The sequence below is a fragment of the Girardinichthys multiradiatus genome, chromosome 10, assembly GCF_021462225.1.
Source record: "Girardinichthys multiradiatus isolate DD_20200921_A chromosome 10, DD_fGirMul_XY1, whole genome shotgun sequence".
Taxonomy (NCBI): Eukaryota; Metazoa; Chordata; class Actinopteri; order Cyprinodontiformes; family Goodeidae; genus Girardinichthys; species Girardinichthys multiradiatus.
Window position 1 is genome coordinate 18,681,690 of NC_061803.1, and position 13,969 is coordinate 18,695,658.

At 38.0% G+C, this 13,969-nt stretch overlaps 1 protein-coding gene across 1 annotated transcript; it reads right to left on the bottom strand.

Moving 5' to 3' along the window:
* Positions 1-4,425: 4,425 nt before the first annotated feature.
* Positions 4,426-11,614, bottom strand: si:ch1073-13h15.3 (inactive all-trans-retinol 13,14-reductase). Its single transcript, XM_047376469.1, has 11 exons — positions 11,413-11,614; positions 9,447-9,629; positions 8,360-8,601; positions 8,081-8,276; positions 7,781-7,978; positions 7,591-7,710; positions 7,365-7,503; positions 6,427-6,536; positions 6,129-6,295; positions 5,844-6,003; positions 4,426-5,573 (listed from the first exon to the last, which is right to left on the bottom strand). Exons 1-11 carry the CDS (start codon positions 11,567-11,569, stop codon positions 5,407-5,409), a joined length of 1,839 nt encoding a protein of 612 aa, XP_047232425.1. The 5' UTR covers positions 11,570-11,614; the 3' UTR covers positions 4,426-5,406.
* Between the last annotated feature and the right edge of the window lie 2,355 nt (positions 11,615-13,969).

Here is a 13,969-nt window from a genome sequence, read left to right on the forward strand (position 1 = left end):
TCTGTCACCGGTTCAGACTTTTAAACCTAGTCCGATCCTTACAGCTATATTCATACTCAGTCTTTCTCTCATTTTGGGCATCTGCATTTTTTCCATCTTTCCAGATTGGAGGCAGCTGTGGCAGCTGGCTGGATTCAAGCTGTGGAAGGTTGCAGCAGGCCGGTAGGGAGGAGCTCCAGCCTCTGGAAAAGAAGAAAAACTGGCCAAAGTGCAAAAACAAAAATAAACTGCTGTTACAGTTTTCATAAATGTCTCCTCTGCAAAAAGAAACTGTAGGTTTTATTCCTGCACAGTTAACATTCCAGTTAGCATTTATTTTGCTTAGAAATGTTCGACTAACGTGTAAGGAAGAGAAGAATCAGGGCGGACAGTTGTAGTTGAAAAGGAAAACTGCTTTTGCTGTGGTTGAACCCTCTGGCCTCTCTTAATGTAAGGGTGTGTCTAAATGTGAGAGGAAAAAAGAGGAGGGGGTTCAGGTGTCTTCTGGTGAGGAAATACTTAAATCCAACCTCAGATCTGCTTATTTCAGCATTCAAGACCGACCTGCTTAGCTATCAGTATTATACCTCTTTAGGAAACATTTATTTTTTAGTGCTAGGTAAAAGTACAACTGAATCCATCTTTTACTAACTAATTTCACAAACAAATTTAAAAATTCCAATCTTTAATTTGAGTCCCTTGATTCGGTGGGGAAAAACTTAAACATTAAAAAAAGAGTTTTTAACAAAATCATCAGTGCCACATTTATTCCCCCAATATATGCTATAAAATAAACAGCGCTGAAGCAGTTTTCTATTTTCTATTTTACTTTAAGGAGATTGTTGCAGCTTATTAGCATAGTTAGGGATTTTAGGAGATCTTAAAAGAATTTAAAATCAGTCACTTTACTGTACAGAAAAAAGTCCATAAGAATATTTAAGACACAGTCCAAAGACATGCCTGTTAGGTTAATTGGTCTCTCTAAATTGCCCTCAGGTGTGTGAATGAGTGTGTGCTTGGTTGTTTGTGTGTTGCCCTGCGATGGACCGGCGACCTGTCCAGGGTGTACCCCACCTCCCGCCCATAGACTGCTGGAGATAGGCACCAGCTTCCCTGCGACTCACTATGGAAGAAGCGGTAGAAAATGACTGACTGAACTTCACACCAACTGGGAGGCATAGAGCTCGAAGTGTCATGGTTTGGGGGTGCTTTGTTGCTGCAGAACCTGACCAGCTCACCATTATAGCACCACCATGAATTCTACCTCATGTGAAACACTCTGTAAATATGGTTAAAGCTGAAGTAGAACTGCACCTTGCAACATGACAATGACACAACAAATTCAGTAAATCAGTAAGCCCAACAAAATCTGGCTGTGAATAAAGAAATAAAAGGTTCTGGGCCGAGTCAAAGCCCAGATTTTGATCCCTTTGAGATTCTGTGGGGTGACGTGAAACAGGCTGAACATGGAGCAAACGTTTCAGACAGATGTCAGAGAAGTGTGTCACTGATATCAAAGGGGTAATACTAGCTATTAGGGGATATGGTGTCCTAACTATTTCCCCACTTAGAAAGAACATTTTTGTTTATATCTTTGGTTTATTGAGTAAAATAAGGTTCGTTTTTAATGTTTACCTGCAATTAAATCAAGTTATTTTTGGAAGGTTAAAATAATGAAATTAAACGTTAATATATAAAAATTTGTGAATAAAGACCTCGGCATATCTAACAAGACAAAATCATAATCTCTAAAGGTAGAATGGGAGGCAGATCCTTTAGTTATCAGGCTCCTCTCCTGTGGAACCAGCTCCCAGTTTTAGTCCGTGAGGCAGACACCCTGTCTACTTTTAAGGCTAGGCTTAAAACTTTCCTTTTTGATAAAGCTTATAGTTAGAGTGGCTTAGGTTATCCTGAGCTTTCTCTGTAGCTATTCTGCTACAGGCTTAGACCACTTTCCCTCACTCTGATAAATTCTCATACAACTCTCAAATTTTCCAACTCTATGTTCTCTCTCTGTTTTTTCTGCAACACCTGGCCTGGTTCTGTGTTTAGCTGTGGCACCTTCCTCGAGGGGGGCATCGGCTGAGCTGCTGCTGCCAACAACTTAATGTTCTTCTACAGAGGATAAACTTGGCCCAGTCTTTCAGTGTTTAACCCTGTCTCTAGACATACAGTAGCTACTGACTGAGCATCCACTGTGACTAACTGTATGTGCTCTCTTTCATAAACTAGACTTGAAAACTGGCCCAGAGTTCATCTGCTTAGGTGTCTTTCTCTCCTAGACGAAGCAACTAAAAGAGCTACAACCATTAATGTTTTACTTTTCTTTCCCATTGAAAGTCCTCCTGGATCAGTGCTTTTGTGTTCTTTTTTAGTTTCTGCTCTGTTCTCTCAAACCCCCAGTCGGTTGTGGCAGATGGCCGCTCACACTGAGCCTGGTTCTGCTGGAGGTTTCTTCCTGTTAAAAGGGAGTTTTTCTCTCCACTGTCACTACATGCATGTTCAGTATGAGGGATTGCTGGAAAGTCAATGCAAGCAACTGCCCACTGTCTCTATATGCTCATCCAGGAGGAGTGAATGCTGCAAATCACTGACTCGATGCAATCTGCTGGGTTTCCTTAGACAGAAAAACTTTTTAACTAATTTGAATAATAAACCGCCCTGCAATGGACTGGCGACCTGTCCAGGGTGTACCCCGCCTCTCGCCCATAGACTGCTGGAGATAGGCATCAGCTTCCCCGTGACCCACTGTGGAATAAGCGGTAGAAAATGAATGAATGAATGAATGAATGAATGAATGAATGAATGAATAATAAACTGAATCCAACTGCACTGTTTGATAGTTAGGATTAAATTGAATGTATCTCCCTGACTTTAAATCTGGATGATTTGAATGAATGTAAAGTGCCTTGAGACAACATGTGTTGTGAATGGGTGCTATATAAATAAAACTGAATTGAATTGAACATTTAACGGAGATTCCTATTTTTTTCACATGACAGTATGACGTGACAAAGAGGCTCTCTTTGCCACTGACTACTTCTCTGTACTAGGATCCATATTTATCTTACATTCTTACAGAATGGTAAGTTGAGGTAAAAACATCTCCTTTAGCTCACGGTAAAAAAGCTGCAGCAAAGAGTGGGATCATAGGAGGGGTCCAGCAGTAGACACATACCAATCACGTTTTTGGAAAGCATCACTGGAGAAATGATTGTCTGTCGTACCATCACCCATATGTGGAGCTTGCTAAATGCCACTGGTACTTTTGACTATAACCATAAGTTTTTGTCAAATGAGGAGGGAAGCTGTGCAGCCTAAAAAGAGCAAGTGGAAAATGGGCTTCTGTTTGTCCCGTGAGCTACTGGAAATCCCTCTTTGGGTGTCTGTGTCTGTTGACCATTGAATAGAGATCCACCAGGCCCCGCCTGAATAGGAAGTTGATGGGGAAAGAAACATTTTTGGTTATATACAGTGTTGGGCAATTGAAAAAAAGCTTGACTTTGTCATAAAAACGTTAATCAGGTTCTCAACGAGATTCTTGAAAATCATATTTAAGGACAGATAAACAAGCTTGTTGGATATTATAGGATCAGCTAAGGAGTTTATTTATGATGTTTAAAGTAATTTCAAACAGAGACCTAGGACAATCAAAGTCAGTTAGTTTTGCGCTGTGGACTTATGCAGTGAAATAAATGCATAAGATGTTTAGATCTTTTAGTTTGCATCAGATTAGTAGACAGACCTGTCATCCAGTCGACAGTCTAACTCCCAGAGTCCTGCAGAAACCAACGATAACTATAATATATGAAGTTAGAGTTTATGTTCCTCACTAATCCAGTCAGTAAACAGTAAAAGAAAGTAATAGCAACCCTTCATGTTTATTTCTCCTGAAGTAATGTCCTTTTATCATGCCAGAGTAATTATATGGTGTCAACTACTAAACTTCCAGTCATGCAAAGTCAGTGACATTAACTCCTTCCTATTTTGCTGCCAATTTTTTAAACTCTTTACAATTTTTCAGTTTTTGTATTGTGAACTTAAAAGAAAGATGTTAACCTGTGCTTTTTCAGTGTCAGTGTCAAGCTTTTTTTTCTGGTTTGTGCAGCAGAGTGATGAAAGCGGACAGAGCTGGAGAGGTACTGGCATCCCACCGTTCGCCTGGACAGAGGGTTCATTCATCCCCTCGGATCCCCGTCAGTCATCCCCTACAGACCTCAATTTGTCGGCCAATCTGCCCACCGTTTGCAGAGGAAATGTTCACTTAGTACAGGAAGTCTGAGGTTTCACTCCACATGTTTGATTTCAGCGGTTGCCCAAACAACACCAGGGGTACGAGTCAGGCCAGAAAAACATGGGTGGGAACTAAACCCAAAGGAACCGTGAAACCTTCCCTCACCTGTGTCAGATGTTCATATTATTGGCAAAATCTTTTAAAACACTCACTTAGGTAATATTTAATTTAATCATTTGCTGACATGCATGGAGTCTGGCCTCTATAAGCCCATTTTGACTTAACCATTCTAAAAATCATAAAAAGATATTTTGATTAATATATCAATATACATATTTTTCTTATATATAATATATGAGAACAAAATTCTGGGTTTCAGCTAAACAGCTTATGCTTAAATTGTTTAAAACAATTTCTCATGCATTTTTCTTTCTACTATCAATATCATAAGATGCAGAGCAATACCCTAAGGTTTGTTTACAAAAATGCAACAACAGACAGTTGAGTTTACATCTGCACCTTCTCTGGGCCATTTTAAGGTAACACTGTTACTGTTTTTTGGTTGTTTTTTCTTTTTAAATAATGCAAGTAGTCAATGTAAATAACAGTCCAATACAGGTGTGTCTGTGACTTCAAAGTTCGCTAAGTACAGTTTGCATGAACTGATCTTGCATGAACAAATCTGGTTTGCTCTCTATTGTGTTGTTTTAGTGGAAACCTCTGTTTAATCAAAGTGAAAATGCTAAGCCATTTTCTGCAGGGACAATATGGCAGTATTTACTACTCATTCAAAATATCTGATCTATCCCTTTAAGATAAACTAATCCCTAGTAAAACCAGCCCAAGCTCTGGAACAAATACTAGTAGAATACCAATAGCCACAAAATATAATTAAATATTCAGGCTCATTTATATCCAACTAGTTTAGATCTAAATTACAACAGAAAACCCATAACAACTTCTTCAGCTTTAATGGTCCCATGCTCCATCCTATTTTCTTAATATTGGTACACTTAAACCAAAAAAACAGAGCTTTCATATAATAATAATAATAATAATAATAATTCACCACATTAAACAAGCAGTACAAATATAAAATCTCACTGTCCCCATGGAAACCAAACATTTTGGCTTCATCGTGTTTTGCATTTTCCTAATCTTCCTGCAGGGGATGGTAGTGAGAAGTTTTCGCCCTACAGTTTCTTCTTATCCAGCTGGGCCAGCTCTCTGGCTTTCTTTCTCTTCAGCTTCTTTTTGAGGAAGAGTAGGTTGATGTAGACGATGTGATCCAACACTGTGGAGGCGCAGAGGAGTCCGCCATGCAGAGCGCCTGCAATGCCACAACTGAACACATCTTGGCCTGGAAAAAAAAAACTAAAATAGACACTCTGTTCTTTTTTGCTTGCTTATGACAATGCTTTTAATACCAACATGACAGTAAACCATATACTGATGAAGCCAGTACACAACAGGTACGTCCGCACATTTAAAAGCCCCATATACCCTCCCCCTTTCAGTATGGGACAGTTTGAAAAGAGATCTATCTGTCTGTGACAAATTCTCTCAGTCACAAAAAAAAAAAATAGGTTTTACTTGCAGCAGTTTGATCACCAATTGAACACATTCACACCTGAAATGTAGAGATTTTTTACAGGAGTGCTGCATCTGTTCCTGGCTACAGTCTCAGCATAAAAACGCTCCACGTTGTGCTCGGCGGAGTACATGGCTCCACGCTGAGCTCCCAGATAGTGCATATTAGTCAGTGGAGTTGCCACGTCTTGGAAAACAAGCTGAAAAACAGTTTGTGCAGAAAATACTAAAGGTTAAAACAGTTTTTGATGTTTTTTTCTTATTTATTAAACATTTTACCAAAAGAATAAATATATTCTGATGTACATATTTTGACAGATCTTACCTTGTCTTTGATTTTAGGGAATACAGTACAGGCCCAGTCAAAGAGGTTCTTTGCAAATCGCATTTTGTAGTTGTAGTATTCATCACCTCTTTTCCGCACAGTAGTATTCTTCCACTCTTCAAACCATTCATACTTGACCATGGTCAGTATCGTCATGCAAGATTTTCCTGAAAGCATACCAAACAGGAACCATGACATGCAAATGACAATTGAATCATACTGAATCAGATTTAGTTACAGAAAAAAGATTTTCGACACCACTTTTATTGTCGAAATCAATAAAAGAAGCAGCCTTTACCTGGATGACGTATTTTGGCTTCAGGATCTTTTGCAGATGGTACTGTGATGAACATCATGGGGATATTATCAGGTGCCTCCTCTTTACTCATTGCAAAAAAGTCCTCCATCCTACAAAATCAATCAATAAAAAATCCTAAAGTTTTAATCTTTCTTTCGTTTGTACTGTATAGATCTCGACTGAACTCTTGAACTCCTTTGAAATTTTGTCACATTTTGAGTCTTCACACACAAAACAGAAAACATGGTGGAACCAGGATCATGCTGTTGGGATGTTATGTTTTTTTTTTTTCGTTTTTTCCAGCAGAGAAGGTCAGAGCTAATGGGAAGATGGAGAGGACAAAATTCAGGGTAATCCTGAAAGACAACCTGTTAGAGGATATCAAAGACCGGAGACCATATCAGAAGGTCAGGTTTCAGCAGAGCAACGACCCTACAATGGAATGGTTTAAATCAAAGCATATTCATGCATTAGTATGACCTAGTCAAAGTCTTAACCTAAATCCAATTGAAAAGACATGTATGTTCTTAATCCAATATGAATGAGCTTTAGTTATTTGACAGTAAATAATGGGTGACATTTTCTGTTTTCAGATGTACAAAGTTGGCAAAAACATAAAGAGTCATAAAGAGTGGTTTAACAAAGTATTGACTCAAAGGGGCTGGATAAAATTGCAGATCAAACTATGCCTCCTTTTCTTCCACTTCACAATAAAGCACTACTCTGTGTTGGTCTATCACACAGGATCTCAAGAAAATACATAGAGGTTTGTGGTTGTAAAGTGACAAAATGGGAAAATGTTCAAGGGTTCAAGGTCTGAAGACCTTTGCAAGGCACCATATTCAGTGATGTTTTGTAGTTTCTCTTTTCAGACAATAGCGACCCCTTGTGGTCTTAACATCCTATTTCTGTGCCTTTTTAAAAATGTTTATACTCACGACTTATCCATGTCATTGTCTTTGAAAACCCAGAAGTTTGTAGACACAAGACCCAGTTCCTCTGCAGTTCCATCAAAGCCAGAAAAGATCAAGAATGACCCTCTGCCGTGCTTCATCATGTTCAGTCTTTCCTGAATATCTATGAAGTGGAACATTTATAAGCAACTTGGAAGATCTTTGCAGTCCCCCATTACTTTAAAATGAGGCAGTTCCTAGACATACTAACCATGTTTCACCTGAATCTCAGGTGTTAGGAGTTTCTGGAAGGTGGTAAAGACGCCACAGTTTGAAACCACTACAGGTGCATGGACCTCCACTTCCTCCTGACCTTTCTTCACCTTCACACCTAACAAATGCACACCAAATGTAAAGTCTTGGCCTTTCAAGGATGAAAGTGATCTGGTCTTACTTCTCACCGTAGGCTGATCCCTTCTCATCAACCAGGATCTGAGAGACAGGGGCTCTAACCAGACAGTTCCCTCCATATTTCTGAATAGTTTGGATAATGTGGAAGGCGATCTCACTGGCTCCACCTTTAGGGTAGTAGGCACCTCGTTTGTAATGATGGATCAGGAGGGCGTTGATCAGTATGCTGGACTCCTTTGGAGGTACACCTAAGTGGGACATGAATAACATTCTAAATAGTAAATTTGAGGGTGTATTTATTGATGCTCCCTTTTGATAAACTTGTAACTCTAGTAAACTTGAAGACATACCATAGAAAAAGTAAGAAAAGACGAGTTGGAGGTCCTTGTTTTTGGTCAAGGTGTTAATGAAATCAGTTGCAGGCGTGCCAGAGAGCCGAAAGACTGGGGAGACGAGATCTGCGATGCCTGACTTCAGCAGAAATAAACAGACCCACTGGGGAATAAGCTTCATACTTGCCAGGTAGTGGGTCTTCTTAGCTGAGACCTGTTGAAGCATGAAAGGTATTTATTTGATTCCTTAAATGTACTATTACAACAATTGTTATATTGCTTAACTACAATCAATACCTTCATTATTTTGAAGAATGTCTCAATAGCCTCTGTCTCGTTCGGAAATTGCTTCATCAGGTGGGCTTTCATCTCATGTTTCCCAGAGAAAATCGTGTACTCTCTCTTCTGATCACCAAGGCCAATTTGGATGGTGTCAAAATGTGGCTCTAGCTCCTGAAACTCCAGCTGGCCCTCAGTGATCTGGTCAAAAGCAATTCGAAGCAGACCGTTCTCATGGACCTGACCAATGTAATGAAGACCTGAAGGAAAATGAGTGACAGACAAGGTCCCAGAATAATTTTACCCAAGTGCCAACAAAAAATATCATATTTTTATAAATCGAAGAAAAGACCAGCTGTAGCACTATTGCAGAGAAGGACAAAAGTAACAAAAATAAAGCAAATGGAACTGAATCCCTATCAATTGTCCCTGTACATGTACAGAAACTATACAGCACAGCTAGCTGCAAAAAGAAGTTAGAAAAGTGTCAAAAATTAGGGGAATCCAAAAACCATAAAAACAAACTTGTTCTGGTGTTGACAACTGTTTTGGTATATTTGTGTGTTAAAATGGCCCAGTGAAGGTCCAGATGTAAACTCAAGAGTTTTCAAAACTGATGTTCACAGAGGATCTTCATCTCAGCTTGGGTATTTTTTAATTTGGCAAAGAAAAAATAGGTATAAATTTGCTTCCAGATATGCATATCAGGTGTAGATATACCCCAAAGCATTGACAAATGGGTACTGAATATTAATGCACACTACATTTTGCAGATTTCTTTGTGGAAAAAGTTTTAAAATCATGAAGCGATTTCATTCAGTTTCACAATTCAGCACTACTTGGTTTTGTCCTGTCACTTAAAATCCCAACAATATACATTGATATTGGTGGCTATAACGTGACAAAATGTGAAAAAGGAGTATAAATAGTTTTACAACTGCACATTACTGATTATATACTTGGCTTTGGGAAATATTTATATTTTTTTAATTCTTATTTTATTTTTATGAGACAGTTAGGGAAGAGTGACCTGACTTCCCTTTAATCAACATCTGCAATTATTTTTGAAACTGTTTTCAAGTTAGATAAAAAAAAAAAATCTTACCAACATCAAACTCAAAACCTTTTTCTATGTAAGTGTGGCAGCAGCCTCCAGCCTGGTCATGCTGTTCCAGAACCAGAACTTTCTTTCCTGCTTTAGCAAGTGTGGCCCCAGCTGTCAGTCCACCAATCCCACTTCCAATTACAATCACATCCAGGTTCTGGGGCACTTTGTCGACACTGAAACCTGGAGAGCAACATACAGGAATGTTAACAAGCTTTTTTCTACCTCTTAGTCTTATAAAAGTGCTGAAATTGACACATCAGTATGTGTTACATAATTGTGTTGTATAGCACAGACTGAAGGTTGCAATGCACACCTTTCAGGTCATAAACACTGAGCTAAAGCTCAGATGTGGGCTACATATGGTCCTGTTATCAAAATCTCCAATATCCGATCTAATTTAGATAAAACACATAAAAATGTAATCGCTCTTCTGCTAATTTAGATATGATATCCAGTCTGATTAATGGTACACCAAGATAATGTTTATATAAATTGGTTACTACAACATACGTTTATTTACAGTAACTTAACAGTGGGATTTAATTTAAAAGTTATGTTTGTATTTTTAGTATGTTCTGTGGCATCATTGATCTTTGCAACAAAATTAAAGGATAAAAAATAAAACTTACAGAATGAAATAGCCAAAAATAAAATCAATTTGAAGTGGAAATAAATAACACATTGAGTCCCATGGTTTCAAAGCACACTCACCATGCAAGACTGCTGAAAAGAAAGCTTATTTAGATGTACTGCGGAACAACTAGAAAAGCCAGTGAAACACTGAAAGAATATCATCTGGTAAGATGAGACCCAAATTGAACTCTGTGGATGTCACCACATGTTCTATGTTAACAATAAAAATTATGTTGCACTTCACATCAAAAACACAGTACCAAAACAGAGTTGGAGGTATGGTGCATCATGGTGTGAGTGGCAGTCTTTTAAAGTCATATTCAATAAATAAGAATATGTGTTCTAAAGAGGCCAGTTTGTAAAATGAAAAGCACCTTTTCAGTGAAAGAAAAACAGGCAGCTAGAAAGTCACAGAAAATCTATTGATAGAAATCAAGGTTAAACTTCCTAGAAGAGACTCCTGAACCTTTAAGATTTGAAGGCGGTTGCCTCTAAATACATCTTGCATTCATTAGTATCGTGCACTTTTTGGTAACAATACTATTGTTATATACGCGTTTCTGAAGGTGTAGAAGCAGTCTTCTAGGGTGTTATTTTGTACTCTATTCATCTGTTTTTCTCTCCTCTATTTTCCCCTCCTCTACCTTTTTCCTTTTGCCCCACCTCTCTTTCTTTGTTGTTTCTTGTTTTTCCTTCCCGTTTCTCTACTGAGCAGTGTATGCCAATGGGTCTTAATCCTGGTCCTCAGCACTGTCCTTCACGTGTTAGGTGTGTCTTTCCTCTAGCATATCTGATTCAAATGATTGCATTGCCTCTTCAGCATGGAGTGCTGCTGTAGTCTGTTGATCACTCATTTATTTAGGTCAGGTGTGTGGTAACAAGGAAATACCTAAAACATGCAGAACAGTGGGTCCTAAGGACCAGGGTTGAGGGTTGCAGCTATAGGAGACCTCTTGAAGCTGTCATTACTAACAAAGGCATTCAGTAAATTGCTGCACGGTGGCGCAGTTGGTAGTTCTCCTGCATTATGAAGACTTTTGGTCTTTCTGCATGAGGTTTACATATTCTCCCCGGGCACTTTGGCTTTCTCCCACAGTCAAAAAACCTGACTATATCTCTAAATTGCCCTGAGGTATTAGTGTGTGCGTGCATGATTTTCTGCCCTGTGTTGCCCCGGGATGGACTATCTCTTACCCTGTCCATCACGGGGCAAGAGATAGGTACCAGCCCCAGATTTTTGGAATAACATTTTATTTCACATCACGAGGACCATTAGAAATAAATTTAATGGGAAATATGTTGACATGATTAGTATCTGCATTAGCCTTACCTTGCTTGATGACTTTGTCTCTCTTCTTCTGGTCAAACTCACGAGGTCCAGGGGGTCTCACCGACTCCAGGGAGAAAGGACTGGGCTTCCTGAACAGGTACCAGTAGGTGCCGCCAGCCCATATGACCAACCAGACTAAAAGAATCAGGAGCCACATTGTTCTCGGCTGTGATTATTCTGCACAACAAATCCCTCAGAAGGCTCCTTTTATTGTCCTGCTGTGCCAAAGCCAAAGGTCTGGGGACTGATATGAGACCTTATCTGTGTTACAAAAAGCAGTAAAGATGAAGTAATAAATGACCAACTTTTTATTATTATTATCGAGCTTATATAGACCTTGGATAATAACTGTGCAGACAAAATGTAAAATAGTGTTTCACTCTGTTGTGGACATCTGTCTTCATTAATTTGTCCCTTAGTTTGTTCACCTTTTGATAAAATATTTAACAGACCACATGCAAATCTTTCAAGCTGCAGAAGCTAACTCCAAACTGTGCAGCAACACTTGTGGTTGTTTGTTTAACAAGCATATTTTTCTATATTTGTATTTTTTAGGAAAAGGCCCACAACTAATGTTTTCCAGTTTATCAGTTGGTCAACTTAATTTTAAAGGAATATCAAGGCAATCCAAAGATAGATTATATACATCATTATGAAATTGCTTTTATCTGATAAGGCAGTTTAGATAATTTACCTCCAAAGATCTGGTTAGACTGTAGACATTTAGTGCCCTCTGTCCTTATAACAGTGCAGCTGATTAAAATCAGTGGGTTTCAAATCCACAGCCGGAGTCAAAGATAGACTTTGCCCTGGATAACTTTGAAGCAAAGATATTTTCTGTGAAAACTGAGACAACACGATTCACCTATAACTGATCCTGCCATACCTGTATGAGTGTCACATCGTTGCAGAGAGTCTTGCAAAACCCTTCACACATTTTTCCCATTTTGTCATAAGTTTTGTGTATTTCATTGAAATTGTATGTGATAGACCAACACAAAGTAGTGCATGAATGTAAAGTGCACAGATAATGATAAATGGTTTGAAAAGTGTGGCGTGCATTTGTATTCAGCCCTACTGGATCTGTAGAACCACTTTTTGCTGTAATCAAAACTGCAGGTTTGTTTGGAATATGTCTCCACCAGCTTTATAAATCTAGAGACTGAAATTTCTGCTAATTCGTCATTGAATAATAGACAAAGCTCAGTCAGTATTCTTCTTGGACTGCTCTGTCTTTATTTCCCATTTACTCTGACCAGGTCCTTCTTCTACATGAAGCCCTTCATGTTCTTTTACGAACCTCTGAGGCCTTCACAGAGCAGTTGGGTTTAAACTGACATTAAACTATGCACAGGTGGACTCTATTTAGGAAACTATGATAATTTAAAAATAGCCGTAGCTGTAGTGTTTTTAACTCCACCTAGTATAACACTTGCACAAAGTAAGTTTGAAATGTTTGATAAAAAATCATGTGTTTCAATATTTCTTAAACACAATGTTGTTATGATGAAATTTCTATTTTAGTTTTACAAGAGCACCACACATTTTAGCCTGTACATTTGAAATTGTGGAAGTGTTGAAGAATTAGTTAAATTTAGTTAAATTTTACCTATTTTAATTTTATTCATTTTTCTTTTTTTTATGTTCTCTGTGACACAATAAAATATTCACTAATTAGATTTCTTTTGTTTTACTTCAACTTGGTTTTTATTATTTATTTGAATATTTTTAAAATAATTGTTTTAATATTGTATTTCATTTATTTTGTGTTATTTTATTTTATTTCATTAATTTTTTGGCATAAAATTTTCTTCTGTCACTCTATGACATGATGTAGCAAAAAATATATATTTTATTTTATTCAAACCATATTTAGTAGTACATTAAAGTCATGAACTTTCACCAGCTGCCTAGCTTTTCTCAAGTGTAATTCTAAAATCTACTTTTTCACAAAGTGTCACCTGTGCCTTATAACCATATAAAACCCATTAGGCTATTATATCTGGTATATTATTCTTTATTATTATTTGTGAAGCACTATAAAAAATTATTGTTAGAAAGTTATTCCACAAGTAAAGATATTTTTTCTTTATTGAAACTGACTGTTTAAACTAAACTTCAATTATTAGAATAGACGATTCTGCGTGTACTGAGTTTTGTTTATTTTTCTTCTAGTTTTGTTGGTTTAAAGCCACACGAATTATTTCTTTTGTTACAAAGGCAAAGAAAATTAGTTTTATTGGTCTAAGACTGAAACTAATTGGATGGAGCACCCAGATTGGACGCTAATGAAGAGTGGAACAAGCTTAAAGACTTTGAAGCAGGAAGCCACACTGTGTCAATAGGACGATTTGACCAACCGTACCGAACCAAAGAAAATCCTATGAAGGTTCAAGTCAGCAGCAGGTCGGAAACTGCTCTGACTTTGCCCTGTTATGCACAGCAACATAGGTCAACAACCTGCTGACCAATAAACATGTTATCACTGCCCTTAAATTTTACCAAATAGGTAAAGAGGCCTGAAGGTCAATAATAAAAGCAGGCAGATCAGGCAAAG